The sequence below is a fragment of the Cyprinodon tularosa genome, unplaced genomic scaffold, assembly GCF_016077235.1.
Source record: "Cyprinodon tularosa strain WSP-4 unplaced genomic scaffold, ASM1607723v1 ctg949, whole genome shotgun sequence".
Taxonomy (NCBI): Eukaryota; Metazoa; Chordata; class Actinopteri; order Cyprinodontiformes; family Cyprinodontidae; genus Cyprinodon; species Cyprinodon tularosa.
Window position 1 is genome coordinate 79,029 of NW_024039728.1, and position 26,995 is coordinate 106,023.

The 26,995-nt window shown below is 37.5% G+C and overlaps 1 protein-coding gene across 1 annotated transcript in view; it reads left to right on the forward strand.

The window, feature by feature from the left end:
- The first annotated feature begins 1,156 nt into the window (after window positions 1–1,156).
- The window catches only part of clint1a (clathrin interactor 1a), a 29,115-nt gene continuing 3,276 nt past the window's right edge, over window positions 1,157–26,995 (forward strand). The window contains exons 1-10 of the mRNA XM_038275175.1: window positions 1,157–1,342; window positions 11,820–11,924; window positions 14,627–14,723; window positions 14,891–14,999; window positions 15,766–15,930; window positions 16,057–16,240; window positions 20,347–20,563; window positions 20,653–20,743; window positions 21,118–21,183; window positions 21,600–21,883. Of these exons, the coding sequence (XP_038131103.1) occupies window positions 1,302–1,342; window positions 11,820–11,924; window positions 14,627–14,723; window positions 14,891–14,999; window positions 15,766–15,930; window positions 16,057–16,240; window positions 20,347–20,563; window positions 20,653–20,743; window positions 21,118–21,183; window positions 21,600–21,883 (1,359 nt within the window). The 5' untranslated portion in view covers window positions 1,157–1,301. The remainder of the gene's footprint in view (window positions 1,343–11,819; window positions 11,925–14,626; window positions 14,724–14,890; window positions 15,000–15,765; window positions 15,931–16,056; window positions 16,241–20,346; window positions 20,564–20,652; window positions 20,744–21,117; window positions 21,184–21,599; window positions 21,884–26,995) is intronic.

Consider the following 26,995-nt stretch of genomic DNA (forward strand, 5'->3'; position numbering starts at 1 on the left):
TCAGAATTCTGACAGCTAACAAACATGTTAGCATCAAGCCGTAGCCATGTCTGTTTTAGAGACTAAACTAGCTCTCTTCTTTTGATCACCTTCTGCTCGTCCATTAATGAAATAGCATCAAATGGACCTGGTGAAAAGTCAGAGTTCTGAGAATAAAATTCAAAATTCTGAGAATAAAAGTCAGAATTCTGACTTTTTTCCCATATTACATTGAAATAATATTTAAAAATTAGTTAACTTTTTTTATTTTTTAGGTTTCCATAATCTTCTTCCATAGAATTCTGAGATTAAATTCAGAATTCTGACTTTTTCCCCCACATTAAACTGAAATAATATTTAAAAATCTGTTAACTTTCTTTTCTTTTTTTCCTATGGCCTTAGTCCTCTTCCATAATAAACAAAATGTATTACTTTGGAAAAGTTTTTGCAATGAGTGCTATATTTTTTTATTTTTACTGTATTTTTGGCCTATATACCACACATCATATACTTAGACTTCTTCCTCTTGTATACACAGAGTGTATAAAATACTAAATGGATTTTTTTTACAGCTCTCATAACATTTCCATTTCTTAAAGTGCATCAGTGATCAAATTTAAACATTTGGAGGAAGAAAAAACATGCAAAATTAAACAATTTAAACAATGATTTACAGTTTTCTCAACATTTAGCTGGTCTTTTTTTTTTCAATTTTAAGCTGAAAATATTGGGGGGGGGGGGGGGGGGGGGAACAAAAAAATAAAAAAATAAAAGATTTTGAAAAAAATAAACTCTTTTTTTAATACTTGTACCCCTGGCAAGTTTTATTTTGTAAATATGTATTTAATAAATGTAATATTTTAATAAATTTTAAATGTTTTATTTATATGTATATATATATATATATATATATATATATATATATATATATATATATATATATATATATATATATATATATATATATATATATATATATATATATATATATATATATATATATATATACAAAGCCACTCCAGGAAGTCGGCAGCTTTCCTAACTTTAAATGATCATTTTACGCACATTGACCTAAACCTGCATAATAAACTACAACTCCAACACTGCTGCGGGCTGTTTCGATGACGTGAACGTTTCATTTGCTGGCTGAAAGCTCTCCTGTCCGCCTGCTGGTGCGTTTGCGCCTCCTGTCTTAAAGAGGAGGTGAGGAATAGATTAGTTTCAGAGTTCAAGGTTTGGTTTCGCTGTTCCTCCCCCGGTGTGAAGGGCTTTTTTTTTTATTTTTCTCACCGAGGCATAAAGCCCCTTTTCACACAGTCAAGATGCTGAACATGTGGAAAGTACGGGAGCTGGTTGACAAAGCGTGAGTATATGTGGATAGTTTTCTATTTGTTTTGCTGTTATTTGTGTCTCTACCTGTTTGAAAGAGACACGTACTCAAAACTTTGACGTCACGTCACTCTTACAAGTGAGCTAGCTTGAACGCTGCTAGCCGTTAAAGTGACTTTTAGCTAAAGTTAGCCTCATTTTGACTGTTTGCTGTTTTTCATAGACTCTTTGGTCCATTTTAGTTGCGTCAACAGTGTTTGGGTGTAACTTGTCGTGTCGTTTCTTTTGCTTTCTTCGAAAGTGGAAGCTAACTTGTGTAGCTAACAGGCTAATTATGTAGCTGACTGGGCTAGCCAGCTAAGCTAGTTTGACAGCCCTGCAGAAAATCAATAGGGATTTTTAAAGACTTATCTCTCTCTCCTCTCCGTCGCTTTTTTATTTTGTCCTGACTGGAAACTTTAATTTTCGTTACTTTGTTTTATCGCATCTATAGTCGAGTTATATCACCGCCACAGTAGCAGTACTGTAAATTATGTCATAAAATAAGTACACAACCAACTCGCTTGTTGACGCTTGTTCCTAAAGTTAATCCATAAACAGTTCAGAGTTTTCTACTCCCTAAGAAGTATTCCAGAAGTAATTATTTCCTATATTTTATGTTAGTATTTAATAATCTCTTTATGCAAATAACTAGTTTCCTCTGAAATATAAGCTAAAGCTGTATTACTTAAACCATGGTAAAGCATGTAGCTTCAAAACTAATTCATTTGTTTTTTTTATACAGTCTTTACATTGATATAGTCTTAAGCCATAATAAATGTCCCTCCAAGAGAATTGGACAGTGTTTATTAACATACATAGATCAACCTAAACATATAGGAAAATAATCAAATATATTACCATAATTTAATCCTTGTTATAATACAATGTTTTTCCCATTTAGTTTAGAATAACAGTTTATAGCACAGTAATGGCATTACGGTATTGTCTCTCTATATTCTAATTTTAAAGTTGTAGGGAAGTTATATTTAAACATCAAGTCAATCTGGCTTAAACATGTATATAAACGTACTCTTTATCAGACCATATTGTCCCAAATATTTAGAAAATTTCTATTTAGAAAAAAAAAATCCTGTCTTAAAAATCTGTGGTTTTTTTCATTACTTTATGCAGGCCAATTAGTTATACGTCAGCATGAACACCTAAATTCAGCCAATCATATATCAACGGTCATCTGTCAATCACATTTTTTCAGTCATAGCATCTTGATTCATATGTCGCAGCTAATATACGCAACAGTTGAAATATTAAGAATCCTTTCCTTTCCCATTGAGTTCCGTCCCAGTGTTCACGGGGATGGACGTCTGTGTCTTCGGCAGGCGTAGAGCTAACAGTACTGGCAGCGTTGCGAGGCAAGGGCTCAAACATGTACGGCTGGAAGCCTTCTACACCAAACCAAGCTTCTGACGCCCTGGCGTCCTCTTCCACAACATCTTTATCCCTAGCCTGATAAACTGTAAATGTAAGATTAAATGTGTAATTTAGTCTGGCCCCGATGAATGAGACATCGGAAGATTGTTGATGAGAACAACCCGTTGTTTCTCTAACTATGTCTGCGCCTATTAACCAACGCTCTGACCAATGAACGCAACTGACTGTGACGTAGTAAGCGGGACAGAAAGCTGGTGGGGGAGTGTAAACAAACAGCCTGTCTGTAAACTGGCGAATACGTCCTTTTTAAAAATGAATGAGCATAGAGCCTCTTCCTGCTCATGTTTCAACGAAAACTCCAAGTCTAATCCTTCCAAAACTGATTCCAAAGCTGAGTCAAACGAGAACCGTTCAATAGTTGTTGCCGTCTTCCTCGTTGTGCTTTCTCCAGCGTTGCTCAGCTTTGTCGTCACGCCCTCAAAATCCCGCCCACTTTGTATCCAGAAATTCAAACACATCTCTGCGTTGTGATAGGCCCGTCAGTTCTAGGGCCTGGGGCATTGATCGAGGCTAGACCACTCGCAGAAAAAAATGATTTTAGCTGCTGGTGGATAGGGCTAGTTTCCTAGGCTACTTCGTACTCGCTTTCCTCCTCTAAATAAAAAATGGATGACTGAGGAGACTCATCCACGACCTCCAACTCTAAACTCTCCTCCTCTTGCATGTTTCCGCTGTCCATAGCGTTCCTTGACAGCGTCGTTTCTATGTCACCAATTTAGTGCTACTTGGTCCCAATGGAATTTCCCATAGGGAACCTACTAGCACTAAGTTGCTAACTGGTTAGCAAGATGCTTCCCACAAACCGGCCACAACCAAACGTGCTTGCGAGCCTTCCACCACAACAATCCCGCCCCCTTGATAAACGTCCAATCACATTCACTTTATTCACTCGCGTCGGGCACCACTAGAGAGAATTTGGAAATGCAACGTTTGGAACAGCTGCTTCCCTACGACTTTAAGCAAGGTGATTATTGTGGATGGATAGATTAAAAAATAATAATAGTTGTAGCATTTTCTGAGCGTAAATTTTTTCGTAATTAACTTTTCTAAGTTTTAAAATTAAATAATTGACCCAAAAATCAGCAATAATTGTGAGATTATCTCATGAAATGTCTAAATAAAGGGAATTTTATTTTTCTTTGGTCTTGCAACCTTACTATATGTTAGCTAATTGGATTGAAACTGTCCTACTCAATCAGGTAGTCTCATTTGCTTGTGCAGATTGTGACAGTTTCACAATTAATAACGTCTACCCAGAATGTTTTTTCTTTGCGGGTAAGAAGAAAACTGGAAATATGCTTTGTTGTTCCTATGAAGAAATAAAAAAAATCGTAAATTTCCATTAGAAATGACCGGTTATAAAGAAACTGATCTAATTTCACAAATGAAGCTATATGTTCTCTCAAAGTCCTTTGACTTATGAAGGATCTTTCTAGAAAGGCATGTTCCTAAAGGCTGAATTCAATTGAGTTTTCCTTATTTATTTTTTATGGGTTTTATAGACGGTTGAAATAATCATCTAATAAACACTGTTTTAATAAATAAATCTCCACTTTTATAAAAGGATGTATAAAAAAAAAAATCCTATGAGTTACTACAGCATTTAATTTCTCTTTGGGAATCAATAAAGTTTTTCTGAATTGAATTAAAAATCAAACACTATATGACTGGTATGTTTCTTTCATTTTTATTAGTGATATAGAAAAAAGAAGAATCAACACCATGCAAAAATGTTGAGGTGCAGATTCATCCGATCACATAATGACTGATCAGAGACCTGCAGAAAAAAAATGGTTGCTTTTAAACAATGTTAGTAACAGAAATTAAAGCATGTTTTTTTTTTATCACTTTCTAAAAATGTCAAAGCAATTTAATGTGCATTAACTGATTTATTTTAGAGCATTTCCAACTGATAAGCAGCTGCTTTTTTTTTTTTGCAGCCCCTTAGTGAACATCTAGCTGGTTTCTTAAACAGGAAATTGTTGATTCGAGTATTTTGGTTTAATTTGCCAAGTAGGTAATTTCTTAACTGCAAAGCAAGGTATTAAAGCATTTAAAGAAAATGTACTGTAAGACCTTTGTGTTTGTTTTTTGACAGGTTAATAGCAGCTCCAATTCAGCTGTTTGACTTTTGGCTTGCTAGCACTAATGTTGGGCAATATCTCGTTGTTTTTAGCTGCTTCCTGAACAAAGGATGCAGTGCTGTCCTGAACTGCGAGCTGTATTAGGGTATTGTGCAACATTTCCCCTCTTCAAAGGTTTAATTTAGCAAACCCAGACAATAGAACGTCATTGAGCCAACTGAAGACTTTATTCTGTGGATGCATCCACCCTCCTGGAGTGGAAACTCTTGTAATAAATCTTGTTTTGTTAGTGGGAGTCAGGAAAGACGAGCTGGAAGGGAAAGAGAGGTGAAAGTTTTATTAATTGGTGTTTGTTAAAATCAATTTTCTTTGATGTTTTTTTTTTCTCTCCCATTTAAGAAAACGTCGTTAGAAGTGTTTCCCTATGTAAATCCTTTAAACGAACAGAAATTGCACCAAAAAGCAGCCAAACTTTGTTAAGTAGACATTTGAAATTCAAAAGATTCAAATTCACTAAAGTTTTGAAGTAACGTTCGACTCTGTGCTAGAGAAGCGGAAATTTGCGTGATGGTGTGTCATCCTGGAAGCATCATGACATGTGTTTGATCTCGCAGATAGCAAAGGAGGCCAGCCACCTCTGTGGAGAGATAAAAAAAAAAAAACGTTGCATCAGACTTTTCTGGTGTTTTTTCTTTTTCTTTTTTAACACAATCTAATTGTTTTTATTCGTTAGAGAACATCTGAAAAATGTTTAACTGATCGGGAAAAAAAACATTTGGATTGTTACAGTTTTTATTAATATCATCTATAGCATGTTTGCTTGTTTTATAAACTGATTTGAATAAATTGTTAAATGCGGAATTAGTTTTTTTTTTAGTTTTATGGATGGTGCAGTTTTAGTTTATTCACTATATTGATTTGTGATCAAAATCCTTCCAATAATTTTCTCCCCCTTTTGTAAGAAAAAGTAATGGCTGTCTGTCAAATAGCGGTCCACAACCTTTTTTGCACCACTGACCGCCCTTTAAAGTGTGGGGGTAAATACGATCAAATAAAATGATACGACGGGTCAATGCATTATTACTCTTTGCACCGTTGTTCATGTGATGAGATCCCCTGTTATTCCTGATAATTCACTGAACATTTTAGTTCTTTTGGCTACCTTTATTAAAGGTGTTTGCATCATGTCTTATACAGGCTCCTTAGACCCAAAGCTGAATTTCAAATATTTATTCGGAGGGAAGATTAAAGGAATAGTACACCCAAAACATGATTAGCCTTCATTTTCTACTCACCCCCATGCTGAACAACACTCTGGAGTACTTTTTTGATATCTCAAATGCATCTGGAGATCTGGGAGGCTTCTTGCAACCCAGTCTCATGGGAAAATGTACCCCTACTATGTTGGTCCACACTGCAAAACGTAGTGGAGGTACATTAATGGCCATTTTTTTGTGGTACTGTTACGTTTCTTCTGCCTATACGCTTTCTATTGTTTTACGTCCTAGTCACGTGACTTTCAAGATTCCAGCTGGGAGAAGAAAAAAATATATATATGGCCGACATTCGCTAATTTTTTTGTGGAAAGATTAATGACTTGAGTTTGTTTTTGCATTAAAATGAGTTTTGATTACATTTCTAGTGAGAAATGTATAGTTTGTTGCCAGAATATTTACTCAGGGAATGTACATATTCACTTGCTTGTTCGTTTCTTGCAAAGATTTTTCAACATAATGTGAAACTGTAACATTTTGGTATAAACATGGCTGAGATTTCTCTAACTTTTAGTGGGAAAATCAATAATTTCAATCAGTTTCTGCATTTTAAATGGGTTTTGATTATATTTATAGCGAGAAGTGTAGGGTTTATTTACATAATATTTACTTAGTGAACATACATAATCACCCGCTTGCTAGTTTTTGCTACGTTTTTCGGATCTCGTCAGGATTATGTGAAATTGCAACGTTTTGGCTGCTACCCATCGCCTAGCATTTAGCTGCCGCCCCGATTCAACATTGAATTCTTTGTGATTTAACTCCATCTGACGGATCAAACCCTCGCCACTGCGTGCGTTGCGTCTGAGGTTGATTTTCAGATCAATGCATTACGTCGTGGCATACGGGAGAAACTAATTAAACTAGTTTAAAAAAAGGATCATGGGTTAAGATCGGATGTGTTTTATTTGGAAATCTACCGGATCCTTTGTGCATTTAACTTCCTGTTTGGTGCGATCTCATTGATGGGTTTTGACCAGATTTTGACCAAAGAGGAACTAAAAAAAAAAAAAAAAAAAAAAAAAAAAAAAAAAAAAAAAAAAAAAAAAAAAAAAAAAAAAAAAAAAAAAAAAACAATTTGAATACACAACCAGCATATCTGGAATCAGTGACAGAGAGCGACTGGGACCAAAAGTTTATTAATTTCTCCCCATTGATTTCCATTCAAAATGTTTTCGATCCCACCAGGCTCTAGGGAAGGGGCGGGCATACCGCCACCTACTGTTCATGAGTGTGTAGCAACATTGTTTTACGTCTATTAAATTCTATTTTTTAATTTTGTATTCTGAAGATACATAAATAATGCTTTCCTTAATCTATAAATATCTTTTATATTTCCTTTATTTCCCAATAATCCTTTAAGACTCCATTCTTGGCCTGTCCTTTCAACTCTTTTCAATTTCTTCCTTTCAGGTCCAGATGTTTTAAAGTTCATCAATACGTTTTCTACATGTTCTATCTCTCCACATCCTTCACATTTATCATTAATTTTCCTCCCTATTAAGTATAAATTGTCATTTAAATAAGTATGACCTACTCTTAATCTGATCATTATTATTTCTTCCCTTCGGTTTCTCTCATTAATATTTCTATTTAATACTGACTTTTGTACTTTATATAACCTTCTTCCTTTTTTATCTTCATTCCACCTTTTTTGCCATTTTTCAATTTCTTTCCTCTTAATAAATGATTTTCCTTTCCCTAAAGGAATTGTAATTGTTATTGCCTCCTCTAATTGCTAATTTGTCTACTACTACTACATTTTCCCACTTTGACCTTTTAAGGTTAGCATATTGACCAAAAGCTGACACCAAAAATAAAGCAATTGATTATGTACAACAATATGCTACATTTAATGAAGACTAATACAGATTTTACTCTCTTATAAGAATTAGTTTTAGGTTTTATAGGGGAGAGTTTGCATCGGCAGTCATCTGGGAATCTTTTATGTATTTACTGGTAAAAAACAACCTCTCAACCCATTTAATGTAAATGTTGCGTCGAACCAGAAAGTTATTTGAAGAGCATAGATGCATTAATATATGCATAGCTTTAACAAGGGCCTCATGAAGGTCTGTTCTGTTATTCTCTTTTGGAGAATATAGACATTGTGGGCATTCATTTCCCTGATAAGCTGGTGAAGATTCCTAGACATCCACGTCATAATCATTCCAAAAAAAAAAAAAAAACTTTGGACTTTGTTTTTCAAGTTTGAAGACTTCCCATTCAGGACGTTTTTCAATTCAAAATTACAGTAGCCCAACAAATCCTTGTTTTGGCTAAGAAAATATGCAAATTGAACCTGAAGCCTGATCCCAATAGCTTGACTCTGAACCGAATTTGATCCCTATTACTTTTTGGCCACATGCACATTATTGTACTGCCTGGTCAACCCTAAGAAAATGTTCTGGAACTGCCACTGAACTGACACCCAATGCATGGAGGGTAACCCAAAAAGGGCCATTGTTAGAGAAACTGGGTGCCTACAAAGTGCTGTTTTCAAGCTAATTAATGGAAAGTTAGGTGGAATGAAAAGTAGACAAATAACAATTACAATTCCTTTAGGGAAAGGGAAAGGAAAATCATTTATTAAGAGGAAAGAAATTGAAAAATGGCAAAAAAAAAAGGTGGAATGAAGATAAAAAGGAAGAAGGTTATATAAAGTACAAAAGTCAGTATTAAATAGAAATATTAATGAGAGAAACCGATGGGAAGAAATAATAATGATCAGATTAAGAGTAGGTCATACTTATTTAAATGACAATTTATACTTAATAGGTAGGAAAAATAATGATAAATGTGAAGGATGTGGAGAGATAGAAAATATAGAACACGTATTGAGGAAATGTAAAACATCTGGACCTGAAAGGAAGAAATTGAAAAGAGTTGAAAGGACAGGCCAAGAATGGAGTCTTAAAGGATTATTGGGAAATAAAGGAAATATAAAAGATATTTATAGATTAAGGAAAGCATTAATTTATCTTCAGAATACAAAATTAAAAAATAGAATTTAATAGATTTAAAACAATGTTGCTACACACTCATGAACAGTAGGTGGCGGTATGCCCGCCCCTTCCCTAGAGCCCGGTGGGATCGAAAACATTTTGAATGGAAATCAATGGGGAGAAATTAATAAACTTTTGGTCCCAGTCGCTCTCTGTCATTGATTCCAGATATGCTGGTTGTGTATTCAAATTGTTTTTTGTTTTTTTAGTTCCTCTTTGGTCAAAATCTGGTCAAAATCCATCAATGAGATCGCACCAAACAGGAAGTTAAATGCACAAAGGATCCGGTAGATTTCCAAATAAAACACATCCGATCTTAACCCATGATCCTTTTTTTAACTAGTTTAATTAGTTTCTCCCGTATGCCACGACATAATGCATTGATCTGAAAATCAACCTCAGACGCAACGCACGCAGTGGCGAGGGTTTGATCCGTCAGATGGAGTTAAATCACAAAGAATTCAATGTTGAATCGGGGCGGCAGCTAAATGCTAGGCGATGGGTAGCAGCCAAAACGTTGCAATTTCACATAATCCTGACGAGATCCGAAAAACGTAGCAAAAACTAGCAAGCGGGTGATTATGTATGTTCACGAAGTAAATATGTAAATAAACCCTACACTTCTCGCTATAAGTGTAATCAAAACCCATTTAAATGCAGAAACTGATTGAAATTATTGATTTTCCCACTAAAAAATAGAGAAATCTCAGCCATGTTTATACCAAAATTTTACAGTTTCACATTATCTTGAAAAATCTTTGCAAGAAACGAACAAGCAAGTGAATATGTACATTCCCTGAGTAAATATTCTGGCAACAAACTATACATTTCTCACTAGAAATGTAATCAAAACTCATTTTAATGCAAAAACAAACTCAAGTTATTAATCTTTCCACAAAAAAATGAGCGAATGTCGGCCATATATATATTTTTTTTTCTTCTCCCAGCTGGAATCTTGAAAGTCACGTGACTAGGACGTAAAACAATAGAAAGCGTATAGGCAGAAGAAACGTAACAGTACCACAAAAAAATGGCCATTAATGTACCTCCACTACGTTTTGCAGTGTGGACCAACGTAGTGGGGGTACATTTTCCCATGAGACTGGGTTGCTTCTTGCTGTCTGCTGACATTCAAATAATGGAGGTCTATGGCGCCCGAGTCAGAAAGGTCCATAAAAGTCCACAAAAAACGTGTCAGTATTCCTCCATATTGCTTGTCCAATGTATTCCAAGTGTCCTGAGTGGGTAGCGTCAATAATTTACTCGAAACGAAGTCATTTAGAATGTTTTTAGAGCATAAACAGTAGTGTATAGGATTTCCTGAAAGCGCGTTCACGACGCTACGGAAGCCGGCAGACCAAACCAGATGAAAGTGCGCATTCAGCGTCTGCTCTGCCGATAATGCAAGCGTAGAAGAAGAAATGTGCTGTTTACCTGTGCAAAGAAAGAAACAACGAAAGAAAAATGTCTGAGGACTTCAGTGTTGAGGAAGAGCAGGAGTTCTTTGCCGAGCTGAATGCGCACTTTCATCCGGTTTGGTCTGCCGCGGTTTCCGTAGACTCGTGAACGCGCTTTTAGGAAATACTACTGTTTATGATCACAAAACATTCTAAATGACTTCGTTTCGAGTAAATTCTGGATGCTACCCACTCAGGACACTTGGAATACATTGGACGAGCAGTATGGAGGAATATTGACACGTTTTTTGTGGACTTTTATGGACCTTTCTGCCTCGGGTGCCATAGACCTCCATTATTTGAATGTCAGCAGACAGCAAGAAGCCTCCCAGATCTCCAGATGCATTTGAGATATCAAAAAAGTACTCCAGAGTGTTGTTCAGCATGGGGGTGAGTAGAAAATCAAGGCTAATCATGTTTTGGGTGTACTATTCCTTTAAGGGCTGTCTGGGATTCCTTTCTCAATTCAGATTTGGTTTCATGTCTGTGTGACATTCCTGCAGTTACTTAAGATTAACACTTTAAATCCCTCATAGAAACTAGAATGATTGTAAAATAGTTCGCCAAACACACTTAGTGTGCGCATAACTTAAAGAGTTATATAAAGTAGTCACAAACACTATAAAAAAATAAACATACAGCATATATATCTGTGTTATAGTTCCTCTGCGTCTCATTGATGTACTTTAAGAGGAATGAAGAGGTACGACTTTCAGATTCATTGTTTGCTTTTCTTTTCATGACGTTATGACAGCTTTATTATTGACGTAGTATTGGTCGTTTCGAATTGTTTGCATTGTGTAACAAAGTATTCTCTTGGTAGACATAGTTTATTGCTTTCTCTGAGGATATGCAGCTTCACGTGATGCAAGCAGTGCCTTCATGGAGATAATGCGTTTTCTTGTTTGATTTTTCTTTGAACTTCTGGAAAGCATCCTTTCTAAGTGCTGTCAGGTGTCGAGTTTATCGGTTTTTACCACACCCTAAATATGGCGGGATCTTGATAAAGCCATGAATAGATTGGGCTTGTGTGAGTACATATGCCATAGAAACGTAAAGTAACGTGTGAAATGAAAACCACTTCAACCTTTTTTTGTTTTTTAACTGTTCCTTTTCCACATGTTTTCATCTACAGACTTTTTTTTACTGTCTATTTTCTTCCAGATGCCAAAATTTATGTATTTTTTGTTTGATCTGTAGAACCAATGTGGTGATGAACTACTCAGAGGTGGAGTCTAAGGTCAGGGAAGCCACCAATGATGATCCTTGGGGACCATCAGGACAGATGATGGCTGAAATATCACGGTAAGGAGGGCAGAAAAACACTTCATCTCCACACCCTCTTAAAGGCTCTTATTTATCATTCATCATTCCTTTTTCCTATAATATAAAATTTTGAATTAAATGTGCATCCATGATGGTCAGTATAAGATGTAAAGCTGGGTAAAATAATCGATTTTGAATCGATTCCATAAAATTTTTGCAAAATCGATATCTAGGGAATGAGATCGATTAGTTTTATAGTGACGCGCGTGACTTTCACATTTAAATGAGCAGGAAAGATTCAACCAAGATTACTTCAAGCCAGACAGCTGCAAATATAGCCAACAGGTTGACTGAAGACTTTAACAAATGGGGGCTGACCAGCAAACCCCCTGTAGTTGTTACAGACAACGCTGCAAATAGGGGTGTGGGAAAAAAAATCGTTTTGGCGATATATCGTGATATTCGGCTGCCCAATATAATATCGATCTTTCACATCTTAGTATCGATTTTCAACAAAAAAAAATAGTTACATAAAACATTGATGGGAAAATGGGCTACCTCTGTACCACCACTCTGGCAGAAAGCGCTGTGGAGCCCTTTAACTGTGCGTGCAGCACCAAATCTGTATTTGAGGCAGTCACAGTGGAAGAAAACCCCAAACAACATGGATAATAATACCTAATCAATATTTTCTGATAAAAATATATAGCAATTGCTGTTTTATCTATTGATAGCTGGGGAAAATATGGCAATATATAGTGATACTGCAATATCGTGATAATATCGTATCGTGACCCAAGTATCGCGACATGTATCGTATCGCAACACTCATGCCAATACTCACCTCTAGCTGCAAATATAGTTTGTGCATTGGAGATAATGCAGCTCATGCATGTCTGCTGTGTCCCCGCTGTGTCACGTCTGCTTGCTTGTGTGAGGCTTCACTTTTTCACTTTTTACAAACAAGTTTGCACTTTTGAGACAGTTTTGTTCACATCTGAAGTTTAAACTGTCCAAGTTTGCACTTTAGAACGGTATGAATCAAAATCCAATCGATTCAGGACTTAAATACCCAGCCCTAATAAGATGTTGATTCCTCTCATAAAAGGATTTGCTTGCAACATAACGTATTGCTGCAAGAGGATGTTAAGTTGATTTACTCTCTTTGCAAAATGCAGCTTCTAAATTAAGCTAAAATAATCCCTAGTTACCTACGCTAAGGAGGTAATATCTTTAGGAGAGTTCGGCTGTCTGTGTACAGGAGACGTTTTGAAAGGATTTTAATGACATTTTTTATCAAAGCAGCACCTCCGTCGAATTAAATGTTTGTGGTGATCCTGATCACGATCCGGATGCAGGAATTTTATTAACCCTATAATGCCAAATGTATCATATTTGATACATACGGTTTCTGAAATGTTTTTCGTCTGTAACCTTTTGCATAATTTAATGGTAAAAATTTTGCTCAAAATCCTATTGTACACAATCAGATATACCTGATAACAGCCAGTAGAAGACTACACAAAAAATAATCTTGACTTATCGCATAGTAATAAATTATTAATATCAAAAATGTATTTCTGTTTTTTCTTTTTACATATTTTGTTAAAAGAGCAAATAAGGAATTCAAACCAAAAAAAGTAATTTTCTGTTTTGTTTTATTCTTGGATCGGGCTTTAAAGGGTTAAAGCATTCTTTAACATTAATTGGCAGAAGAAGCTAATTAACAATTGTGGGAGCCATGCCTCACTTGGAGTCTCTGCTGATCAAAGAAGAGGGCAGATCAAATAAAGAAGGGGCGAACAGAACAAACACCAGAGGCTGCAGACACACTCTGTGCCTTACTTAGGAACTTATTAAAGGATTTTAAATAAAAATTTAACAGAATTCTGCCTCATGCCAAGGAACAATTCATTAAAAATCTGGTATTTATCCAGTTCATGTGAGTTTAAGCTTTAACTGTAAGTCATAATAAGGGGCAAAGTTGGTGCTTGGCGAAGGTCTGGGCGCTCAGAGTGCTTTTCTAGTTTCCAAATGATAAATGAAATTGATCCATTAAAGTGTCTTTTACAAATTGCATTTTATGATTAATTCTCTTTTATCAGTTCATCTTAAAACAGATTTTTGTCATTTATAGGGTACATGTAATAGTTGCACAGTCAGATGTTCCTTGAACTTGATGAGACATTTCTATAACCTCTTTGTTTTTTTTGATATTGTTGATAATTTCAACAAATGACTGCATCTTTTTAACCAGAAAAGCCCAGATCCTGTAATTGTAGAATAGTTGAAGGATAATGTATTGATTTGGCTGGTCCTCATTTTAATGTATAGTGAATCATTAATTTATAGTTTATTATTATTATTATTATTATTGTTTTGCAATATTTCAACTTGTCTATCTGTAACCTTTTTTTTTAGATTTGTTTTTGGTGATTTTAGTACCTAATTTGTTCTAATTAACTATTAATTATTCAAAATATAAACAAACTGGGAACATTTTTGAAGACTTTACATTTTGCTTTTACTTATTTTTATTTGTCTGGTTCTATAATCTTAAGTCATAATTACACATATTTAGAGTTATGCTTTTCAAAACGACATTAGGCTCTGCATTTCCTTTTATTAAATATAAATGTTTCTGCGTTACCTGAAACGCTTTTGTTGTCTGTTGCAAAGTAAACATTTGTTCATATGAGGAGTTTTGACTCTTATCCTCTGTTGTATGATTGTGTAAACAGAGCCACCTTCATGTATGAGCAGTTCCCAGAGGTCATGAATATGCTTTGGGCCCGCATGCTGAGGGACAACAAAAAGAACTGGAGGCGAGTCTACAAGGTTTGTGACGTGACGCCTGCAGCCTCGCACAAAGCTACTAGTTTTTACCAAGTTATGATTTCCTGACTTCTTCCGATGGTTTGATTGAAAGGGATTAAAGATGGATGTTTTCATAAGTTTGTTTTCTGATATTTTGTTCTCACAGTCATTGGTTTTTTCTTTCCCAGTCCCTGCTTTTATTGGCACATCTAATCAGGAATGGGTCAGAACGGGTCGTAACCAGTGCCAGAGAACATCTGTATGACCTGAGGTCACTGGAAAGTTATCACTTTGTGGGTAAGGCATCCTTATATGGAGGCTCAACGTTGCCCCAATAAAAATGCATACAGTTACAAATAAAAGACTCAATAATATAAAACTTGGGTGAAAACGTAGGTAGTAATACAAATTTGTGTCTCATTAAATGCCACACAATGATTAAAAAAGGCATTTATTCAATAAGTGATCAATTGTATTTATCAATGCCATAAAAGTATATACAGAAAAAGTAAAGAACTAAATGATATAAAATATGGGTGAAAAAGTTGCTGATAATATAAGTTTGTGTCATTAAATTTAAATGGCCCACAGTTTATTCAATAATTGATCAAATATATGGAGGACTGATCCTGCCATTATAAAATTAAGACATTTATTGGATAAAAGTTAGACTTTTAGTCTTTAGACAGATTTTATTTTGTCATTTTGTATACAAGTGTAAAAAAAAAGACATTTTGTTTAGATAAGCTCTCTAGACTATTTCATTTTTTTAGTGCTGCCTTTAAGCAGCAGTGATTTAAAAAAAATAAAATAAAAATTGATTAAAAAAAAAACGTAATGTAAACATATGACTGTATAGTTCGAGTTCTAACTTTCATTTTCTTTTTTTTTTTTTTTTCTGAAACCCATTTTACATTTTTTATGCATAAATTTACTTTTTCAATTCAAAATGTCTGTTTCTAAGCCAAAAGAAGGCTTTGTTGGTCCACTCTATAAAGCCTCCAATTCAACGCTATTTCTGACGTCAAAGTATGTATTTCTTTTCCTCAATTTGGCTCACTAGATGAGAACGGGAAGGATCAAGGAGTAAATGTTCGTCAGAAGGTGAAGGAGCTAGTGGAATTTGTTCAGGATGACGACAGACTGAGGGAAGAACGGAAAAAGGCAAAAAAGAACAAAGACAAATACATCGGCGTATCCTCGGACAGCATGGGATACAGAGGTTACTGTAAGTAACAGAAATATGTTTAGTTAGACCTCTTATGTTTAAATGAAGCTGTATGCCTTTAAAAATGTATGTAATTTACAGACCTAAAAAGAAAAAAATTTTTTAATGTTTTTTTTTTCTCCTCAGCTGGGGACAGGTACGACTCCAGCGACAGCCGTGGGAAGTGGGACGATGACTGGGAGAAGAATAAAGGACCTTTCCCTTTCAGTGAAAAGTTGGGCGAGATAAGTGACAAAATCGGAAGCACCATCAACGACACGATAAGCAGCTTTAGGAGCAAGGACAGAGACGACTCGCCAGATCGATTCAGGTACCAAAAGCTGAGTGGCAAAGGCAAAAATAAACCTTTATATGTTCACAAGTTTTATTTTAATCTGAAGCTAATTATTTACCAACTTTACTTACGCCTCATTTTTTATTTCTATTCAAACAAAAGATTAAAAAAAATAAAATAGTGAGCACTGACTTTTTATTGTTTAAACATCTGGAATTAAACACAAAATCAGTTTAAAACATGTAACACATATTTATTCTTATATAAATAAAACAATGAAGGACGCGTGAGTGTGTACAGGCCATTTCTCCTCCTGCATGCTCTGTTTAAACGTTGCTTACTTTCCAAAAGAATATTTGCAATATTTCCACTATGTCAGACTCGCCACCAGTAAAGGGCAGATTAGACTTCTGCAACCGAACACATCAAATGTTGCTTGGGTCTGGTCGCTAACCAGTTTTGCTGGTATACTTCTGCAACATCGGTCTGGAATTTCTAGAGAAGCACAGCAGTTTTCCTCCAAAGCGCAAGGGGGCGCCTATTCGAGAACTCGCAGAACTTTACTGAACTTCGAGAATGTGTGACTGCGATCTGCCAGTCTATTTCCATGTGTGACTCCGCCCCCATGAAACCACTACTGCACCATGCCGGGAGGTTGTCGTTTCAATGAACGTTAGCTGGAAGATGAAAAATACAAATTATGGATTAAACGGGGACAAACCCCACGAGTTGCCTCTTGTAAAGTCTGCAAAAAAAGATGTGCAGCTTTTCACAATGGGCGAGTCTGCGCTGTCGAGTCACATGAAGGGTAAGTCATAGTGATTGAGAGTACGGTGTGATAATGTAATATTAGTATTGCAGTGTTTCCCGCAGCACTATTGCACTAAACTCACGCTAACGCCTTGCCAACGTTCCAAAAAAAACAAAGTTTTAATTCATTGCCAGGCCCAGACCTTAAAACAGCATTGATGACTCTACGGCTGATAATACTGAATTGCGACACCCTCTGGTTGGTTATAATACTACGCCATGGCAGAGGAGTAATTTTCTGTGATCATCCGAGGGGGGGAAAAAAAAAAATTCTCCCCCCCCCCCCAAGGTGCTGGGAAAAGTTTTTAAAATGGACCTTGAAAGTGCTTGATTTTGACTTTGGAAAAGGTGTACGAACCCTGATCACAGCTGCTTTTGCTCTGCGCGGGTTTGCGACCGTCCGACGCATAGTCAGGATTTTTTTGAGGTGTGCGACGACAGATTTGATGGTTGCAGAGGAATCACAAATTGGCCTAAAGTAAATATGGGGGCGAGCACGTAGGGCGGCCTTATGTAAATAGAATAGAATTCAACTTTATTGTCATTACATTTTCACAAGTACAAAGCAACAAAATTCCTTCTCTGCTGTTAACCCATCCTCCTTGGGGAGCAGTGGGCTGCCATTATGCGGCGTCCGGGGACCAGTGTGGGGTTAAGGGTCTTGCTCAGGAACCCAGAGTGGCAGTACGTAGGAACGAGTGGGGCTTGAAATCAAAAGGCGCAATGCTCACATACCCCCACATATCACCAGAATGATTGACAATTAGGAGGACCACTTATTTTGGTGATCCACCCGGAAAAAGAATATCCTACACTATACCTTTAAATAAAAAGCGTGTTGTTTAATTCTAGGAGAGTGTCAGCATTAATGGGACAAAGTGATTAAAAACACTCAAAAAAAGAAATAATAATTTAAAGCATTCATTAATATTTGACCTGAACCTAAACTAGACGAAGGCTGTGTGTGAGGGGAGGGATCTATTTAAACGGAGAAATAAAAACATTACGTTAAGATTATATTTACATCCCCCTTTGTTATCCAAGGTGGAATCAGTGGAAGTTTTGCTCAGGGGGGGAAGCAAACAAGTTGATCTCGTCTCTCCTCCGACTGCAGGCGGTTTGCTGCACAGCGAGCCTATCAGTGGAGGGAGGGGCTAACAGCTGCACTATCTGCTTGCTGAAGATGGTAAACTCAGAATAATCAGGGTTTCCATTTGTAGCCAGTTTAAAACGACAGAAAAAAGTCCCTAGATTAGGTGCTAGTTATTTATTTATATTTTTGAAGTGTTTGGGGGATGAAAGAACTATAATTATTAAAATGCAGCATAACTTAACCTCCCTCTATAAAATAATGCACTAATGTTTGAGCCATTGCCTGAATTCTCACTGCATATATTAAATTTTAGAAAGCAGATGGTAATCGGACGCAACGTCTGTTGAGGTTAATAAGTGTTTCTAGCCGTGCGGTTATCAGGGTTATATTTTTACTGAAACCAGAGTTTCTGCGTGTCATTAAAAATCATTAAAAGTCATTAAATTATTATTTTATTTTAAGTAAGGCCTTAATTGGGATTAAAAAGTAATAAATGTTATAACCGTGGCATTTAAAATTATTATTAAAAAGTTTCTAAAACCGATTTCGTCATATAACTAGTTCTGCGTGTTTGCACGGAACTGCTTCCCGTTGATCGTAAAGCCATTTGTTCGGAAAAGAAGCTCGAGGAGGAGAAAAAACTACAGATTGGGGAAAATGTGAATTTAAACAAAAGTGACTGGAAAACGAGGAATTCGGGACACGGTTGCAGCCTGTCGACAGTAAAGATGACAAAGGATTTTTGCCGTGTCTTTTATTTAAATATATATAGATGAAGAGAGTGAGAGAGAGAGTTGTGGGTAATTGTTGATGGCATTAAAATTATTTCTAAGAGGATTGAAAAGCATTAAATTACAGGTACTCATTCCTGTATAAACCCTGTGAAACGGTTTCAGAGAAAAAAAAGACTTGATTAAAAACTGTATTTACATTATATTGATATCCTGCTTTGTAATCCAGGGCGTGGTTGTGGGAAAACGGAGCAGGTCTCCTCTCTGCTCTGACTGTGCTTTCAGGGCGAGGCAGCTGCCTGTCAGACAGCGCTTAGGGAAGCAGGACAGCTTTAGCTGCTGTCCTGAGAATGATTGCTGCTTTAAGTGAAGCAAATAAACTTGCCAAACACACAGAGAAATGCCAATTAATAGTCTCAAATCACTTTTAGTAAAACCAACTGATAGAAGGGTGAGAAAAATCCCCAAAGTCATTATGTTAGCAACACAAGTCCTTCGCTTTGAGTGTAGTAGAGTAGCCAGAAGTTAGCTTCATACGCTAGTCAGCTGCAGCAGGTCAGGAGCTGCTGGTGATGGCTTTTCAAAATAAAATAAGTTTGAATATTTACTGATATTTTGATTTATTTTAAGTCTGATTATTTGTATGAATTTGCTGCATGCACTTTGATAGTTTACAATAAACTACATAAAGCAGAAACTCTGTAAAATGCTTTGCTAAAAGTTCTTAGCAATAGCTCTTTTTGTGGAGGGTTTCATTTTCTCCAAGGTTTAAAGGCAAGAGCTTAAAGTTACTGTTTTCAAAATACCTTTATCATGAGGAAAAAATGTTTTTTTGTTTTCTATTAATTCTATTAGTTAGTTTTTTTTAATTTCCTGTTTGTCATAATCATAAAACATCACTGATTTACCATTTTGAGTACCAATCTATTACTTTAAACAAACTACTTTATTAATTATTACGATATTCCAGGTTATAGAGATGCTGATTTTATAAAACACTACTTAGTTGAATAAAACGGAAGATATAATTAAAGTAAAGAGGATTTCCTTTCAGGAAAAAAAATTACGTTTTCTTCCTTTAACTCTAAATCACCTCCAGTTCTAACAGACTCCTCCTGGAAAAGGATTTTCAAACTAAAAGCCAACAGGATGAGATCGAAACAGCTCTGCCTCTGAGGCATTTCCATTCATCAGATCAGCAAAAGTGGGTCTGAATGCCCAGATTTTAGATTAAATGGATGACATCATCTCTTCCTCACGTGACCTAAAGGTTTCCAAATGCGGTGTATTTATAGCCACGTTGAATTCTGTAAAATAAACTTAGAATAAATGCTCTTGAAAGGTGCTAGTATGGTCATTTTGAACAAGATTGAAGTTTATTGCATTATGTTTTTAACTGCAGTAAAACAGTTTAAAAGGTTTTGGAAGTACTGCCTATTAACCCATCAGTGTCTGCGCTGCAATTAGTCTACCGTGATTAATCTGCTGTTCCTGCACGTCGTCCGCAGTGACCACGAGGAAGACCGGGATCGCTCTTCGTACAACGGTCAGTCAAAGAAGGAGTTTAAAGACGAAGAGGAGACTGTTACAACCAAGAGCGTTCAAATTGTCCAGGCGACGGAGACGACAGCGACGCGGAAGAGAGGAGTGCCCTCCAAGAAAGTGGATCTGGGGGCTGCAGCCCACTACACAGGAGACAAGAGCCCCAGCACCACAGCAAAGCAGGTAGACACTATACGTATGAGCTAAGAACATGAAGGAAATGGCTGTTTTTTTTTTTATTATATTCCTAAATGTTTGTGTTGTTTCTGCAGACTCAGCCTGCTGCAGCGCCGCAGCCTGCCAGTACAGGCCTGGCTGACCTCCTGATGGTGGACACCACACCCAGCCAGCCTGCTGCCACAGGTAGAAGCACATCGGTCGCTTTTCTCTCTGTTGTATCAACAAAATAGTTCATAGATTACAAGCAGAAAAACCAGTCGGGCTCGAGCTGCTGCTAGGAACCGCTAGTGAAGCTGGACTGACCCAGCTGCTGCTGCCAGGCTTCAGCTGTGAGGGAGGGAGGTGATCTATAGGAGCTAAGTGCACCAGATGTTTCTGGAGGAGTCCCCTGTGGATGACTAAACAGATGTTTGAGCTCCTCCAGCCGTTCCTAACCCCCCACCCCCCGACCCGTCCGTCCGTCTGACACGTTAACACTAAAGGAATGCTAACGACTCAATACTGGCACCCAAAGTTAACCCCATTATTATTGTTTTTGTGTCTATTTTTCATTACAGATCTTTTCGGTGGATTTGCGGACTTCAACTCACCTGCTGCCTCAACTGGACAAGTATCCGTTTCTGGTACGTTTTAATAGCTTTCAGTCCTGGCTGCAGAAATGCTGTCCTGCTGCAGCCGTGCTGCTAGAATATTCAGAGATATGTTGGGAGGCAGCCTGGGCCATATGGAGCCTGCTACCTGCTCTGCATAATAAGAACAGACACACATCAACTCCTGTTATGGATGACAAGGAGACGGGGGATGGGAGAAGAAGTCGTGGGGGGGGGGGGGGGGGGGGGGGTGGGGGGGGGTGAGATGACTCTTAGAGGCAACAAGCTAGGTCAGTTTAATGAAAATTTAAAGCGCAGCACCAGTGGTCGGTGAGAATGTTCTGGATAAAGTGAAAACGTGGCTCGCAACTTTGACTTTTATTCCTTGTAAAAATGGCTTCAGAATCTGGCTGGAAAATCAGAGCAACTCCTGTTTTTCTCCCCGACAGCCTCCAGCCCTAATGGAGACTTTGGAGAATGGAACGCTTTTCCTGGAGGTCAGATTCCAGGATCTGCTCAGAGTCCCGTCACCAGTGGAAGTGACCTTTTTGGAGCCATGGCGGCGGGTTCCCCTGCCGCCCCGGCGCCGGTGGCAGCGCCAGCTCCCGCCTCGGCAGACCTGTTCGACCTGATGGGGCCGACTCAGACCCTCACCTCCTCCCAGAGCCTCAACTTCAGCATGAGCAGCACGCAGACGCTGAGCGCCAACATCATGCCTCAGTCTGTGCCCCAGGTACGCCGGACTTCACTCATTTCCTTTTATATAATTCTGTCCCTGCAAAGCTTCTGTAGGGCTTTGATTAAATCACATTAACAACACAACATAACCAAATATTCTTTTATTAGTTGTTAATAAATAAGTGAAACATGAAGTGTTGCTAACTTTAAAATAGTTCAACAGAATATTATAGTACTTCAGTACTTTAATTTTCCATTAAATCTGCAGCTGTCGATTCTTTTAGGAATTAATTTATTGATCATTTTTGCAATTAATCAGTCAACCTAAAAAATTTTCAGTGGATAAATATTTGTAAACAAGCAAATAAGGGTTTGGAATAAAAAAACCTTTTATTGCACATCTTATATGAACTATAAAAGGCAAAAACGAAAAAATGAACCAATTGCCTACCTGGATGAGAGACGATCGTTTGTTACCAGAACAGTCGGATGTTATTAGAACCTCAATCCAGGAACGACTGGAGCTTATTTAGGTGTAAAATTATTAGAAACATCTGAACAGAAACTGAGGTAAAATCATTAGAGATGCAGGAAAACATGATTATGCAATAAGAAAGAGGTGTTTATGCACAACAAGGTCATAAAGAGGTTTAGAGAAACAAAACATTCCTCTTTCATTAGATAGGAATTTTTGGGAAGAAAGGAATGAAGAAAAGCTGCGGTGCTTTTAGGGGCATTTTCATTTGCATTTGAAGGTTGGAGTTTCTGACCTAGGAGAGAAACTCTGAAGTCAGAGGAGAAGGACCACGCCCAACTCTCTGTCCTATCCAAGATGGCCGCTAATGGCTCCAGCAGGAGCTAAACTTCCCTAGTTTGACTGTTTAAGCAGTTCTTCGTTAGCTATGCAACATTTAGTCAGTGGTTCCTTTTTAATGATTTATAGAGTTGATGCTCCAGCATCAGCATGTAAAAAAAAAAAAAAAAAAATGGTGTTGAATAGAAAAGAAACATAATTATTAAATAAATAAATAAATTCCTACTGATCAATGACAATCAAAAAAGGTTAAAATTATGTTTAGTGCATTCCTGACTGTTCTGTTATTGCTGAATGACCAAAAATAAACACAGATTTCCATTTACATCTTTATTTAACCACTTTTTTCTCCTTTACTGTAACTTTTATTTATCTTTTTATTTTAAAGAAAAGTTTTGAAGTAGAAAAACGTCCAGGATGGACTGAAGTGACCAGAAAGTCTGAGAAACCTTTAAATAACAAATAAGAATAAACAAAGAAATAAATAAACCAGCCTATTGTTTTAGGCTTATTTATGGTTGTTTTTTAGCCTGACGTAGTCCGACTCAATTCTAGTCAGAATATGAGTCTGATACTGCTCCATAGAGCTGTGATTATGGGGCGTGTTTCGAACGAACCAGGAAAAAAAATGCCTCTGCACTCAATTGGATAGACCTACAACCAATAAGAGCAACGTATGTTAAGCGACGCATAGTTGTTGTCCACAAAAATCAAAGCGTGCAGTTGCACGCCTATAATAAGAAGATGAGCCTTGATCGCGTTTCTCTGTTCCTCTTTTAAAATTAATTTGCTGTCGATATCTTCTAGAACAGACCTAATAGCAGAATCTACACACCTCAACTCTCCAGCAGCCATTGTTGTTGTCACCCAAGCGCACATTGGTCACGTGGTTGATTACGTTACTGTTGGTCATCTGTCCATCATCGTATAAAGCCCGCCCTGACAATTTGATTGGATCGCCTGACAGTGGGCGATAATACTCGCGCTACTATGGAGCAATGCCAGACCGAACTTCCCGACCTCAAACTTTGTGGGCGGGACTAAGTTCGGAATGGCACCCAGGCTAGTTGTTTTTACCGATTACCTACAAATTTCACAAACGACTGGTTTGCTTAAACCTTCTTTCTGTTAAACAAGGTTATGATTCGCAGCTTATAAACTGGTATTATTGGTCCAAGCTTGTCAGTTTTTTATTCTGTTGCTTGCTCTGGTTGATATCTATAGTAGCAGCCATTCAAAATGGCCCCGCCCAGTCAGACACCAGCCGAATGGCAGCACACTTCCCTACAACTCCCAGTGAAATCTGCTACAACTTCAAGCCACTGGACTGACCTCTTCCTGCAAATTTTTTTTAGTCGGACTCCACCCTTTCCCTGAATTACAGGGTCTGACCAGGAGATGACGTTCTCTTTAGATCTTAAAGTAGTAGGGAAGTCATATTTAAATGTCAAATCATTCTGGCTTAAACATGTCTATAAATGTACCGTTTATCAGACTATATTCTCTCAAAATGTAGAAAATTTCTATTTAAAAAAAAAAAAAATTCTTAAAATCTGTGGTGGTTTTTCTTTCGTTATCTTCTGCAGGCCAGTTAGTTCTACGTCAGCCTGAACACCTAAATTCGGCCAATCATATATCAACGGTGATCTGTCAATCAAATATTTTATTTTCGCATTTGATTGACAGCATCTTGATTCATATGTGGCAGCTAATATACGCAACGGTTGAAATCAGAATCCTTTCCTTTCCCATTGAGTTGCGTCCCAGTGTTCACGGGGATGGACGTCTGTGTCTTCAGCAGGCGTAGAGCTAACAGAACTTTGCAGCGTTGCGAGGCAAGGGCTCAAACATGTACGGCTGGAAGCCTTCTACACCAAACCAAGCTTCTGCCGCCCTGGCGTCCTCTTCCACAGCATCTTCGTCCCCGCTTTCCTCCTCTAAATAAAAAATGGATGACGGAGGAGACTCATCCACGACCTCCGACACTAAACTCTCCTCCTCTTGCATGTTTCCGCTGTCCATAGCGTTCCTTGACAGCGTCGTTGCTAAATCACCAATTTAGTGCTACTTGGTCCCAATGGAATTTCCCATTGGGAACCTGCTAGCACTAAGTTGCTAACTGGTTAGCAAGATGCTTCCAACAAACAACCAAACCTGACTGCGAACCTTCCACCACAACAATCCCGCCCCCTTGATAAACGACCAATCACATTCACTTTATCCACTGGTGTAAAGTCGTGCACCACTCGGTAGAATTCGGAAATGCAACGGTTGGAACAGCCGCTTCCCTACGACTTTAATTAAAATTCTGTGTCTTATCAGGTCAATATACATTCAGAATTTAGGAATTTTACATATTTTTGCCTTAATTTAAGTTAAAATTACCGTTTTCTCTAAAATCTGAATTAGAACTCAAGCAAAACCGATAAATTAGGCTGTAAAAATTTGAATATTTATTTGTTTTGAAAAAAATAAAATATTTAGCAGATGAAAGCTGGGATCTTATCTCAATACCACTGAAGCTATCACCTTTTTTAATTAGTAAAGCAGAATTTGTAAAGAACAAAAAAAGAAATAGATCCAAAGGACCTGTCAGTTATTTGGTCCCAAGGGAATTTCCCATTGGGAACCTACTAGCACTAAGTTGCTAACTGGTTAGCAAGATGCTTCCGACAAACCGGCCACAACTAAACATGCTTGCGAACCTTTCGCCACAACAAACCCGCCCACTTAATAATCAACCAATGACATTCACTTTATTCACTCGTGTAAAGTCGGGCACCACTCGGGAGAATTCAGAAATGCAACCATTGGAACAGCCGTTTCACTACGACTTTAATGTCCACAAATCATGACAGAATATTTTAGTATAAATATTGATATTTAAAAAGGAATTGTAGCGGACTAGTCAAGCAGCCATCAAGGAAAGTGGGGAAATGTTGAATGGCTACTAAAGTAAGCTTTTAATATTTAGAAGCGAGAGGATATAATGATGTTAAAGATTAGACCCCTCTGCTGTCATATTTGGCCCAGTCACTGACATCAATGTTTAAAAATGCTAAAACATTCCCACATTCATTTTTGCCTAATTTCAGTTTTAACCTCTCATCTCTTCCTTCCCATTAGTGCGTTTTAGTTTGCACAGCTTGTTTAGACTTTGCAGTAAAACTGCAGAATCCACAGGCTTCCTGTCTCTGCAGGGTTTAGTGAAAATTAAATCACTACGCGTCACTTTTTAAGCAACTTGGTTTTATGCTTATTGTGTGGTGGAAGAAATTTTAACAGCTAAAAAGAAAAAAAAGAAACCAATAATGGCGTATAAATCCTACACTGTTCTTCTTCCTACTTTAGACGTCTTTAAGCTGGCCTTAATGGTGGAGAGAGATGCCTCGGTGATGGAGCGTTAGCATCACCAGATGTTGGTCTCCCCCAGAGACCACCCACTCCTCAGACTCTAAAACATTACAAATTCAACAAAAGCTTTACATGTCGTCTGTGTTTTCAAGTTAAGAGGGTGACCTACTTCAAACTTTGGTTCTTTGCGCTGACACGCACCCCAACCTGCTGTCTCCTCTCTGCCTTTAGAGATGCAAGTCGACCTCTTCGCCGCTAAGGGCTTTAATATAATAATAATAATAATAATAACTGGACTTTATTGATCTCAAATTGGAGAAATATACCTCTACATTTAACCCATCCCCTTTGGGGAGCAGTGGGCTGCCATTGTGCGGCGTCTGGGTAGCAGTGTGGGGTTAAAGGGCGAACAAGTTTTGCTGGTATGCTTCTGCACCGTCTGTCTGGAATTTCTAGGGACGCACAACAGTTTCCCACCAAAGCGCAAGGGGCGCCTATTTGAGAACTCGCGAGAACTTCGTGGGCCCCGGTGGGGGTGTTTATCTTCCATAACAACAATGGCGTCTCTGCAAGATACCACGGTCGCGGAGATGGATCTAGAGTTGCTAAACATCGAAGAGGAACAGGTTCTGATAATGGAGTTGGCAAAAAGACAGATTACAGGATTCCTACAGCATAAGGCAAGTTAAATTCAAGACTTTTTAAGACTTTTAATGCCACTTGAAATAAAAATTTAAGACCAAATTCACAAGAAACGCAAGAAAAACTTGCTTGCGACAACTTAACCCAAAGGTTTATTCTAACATAAACCACTGCACTAATGTTTCAAATGTTGAAAAGCTTCCCATACAGGAAGAAAGCTAAAAACAAACAAATGACAGATATATTTGAACAATTATTTAACTGAATTCACAAAAAAAGCCTCAACATAACCAGTGCTAAGTCTTTTTTGCAGCTTTTTTTCTTTGTATGGTTTTCTTAGTATGTTTGATTTGGTGA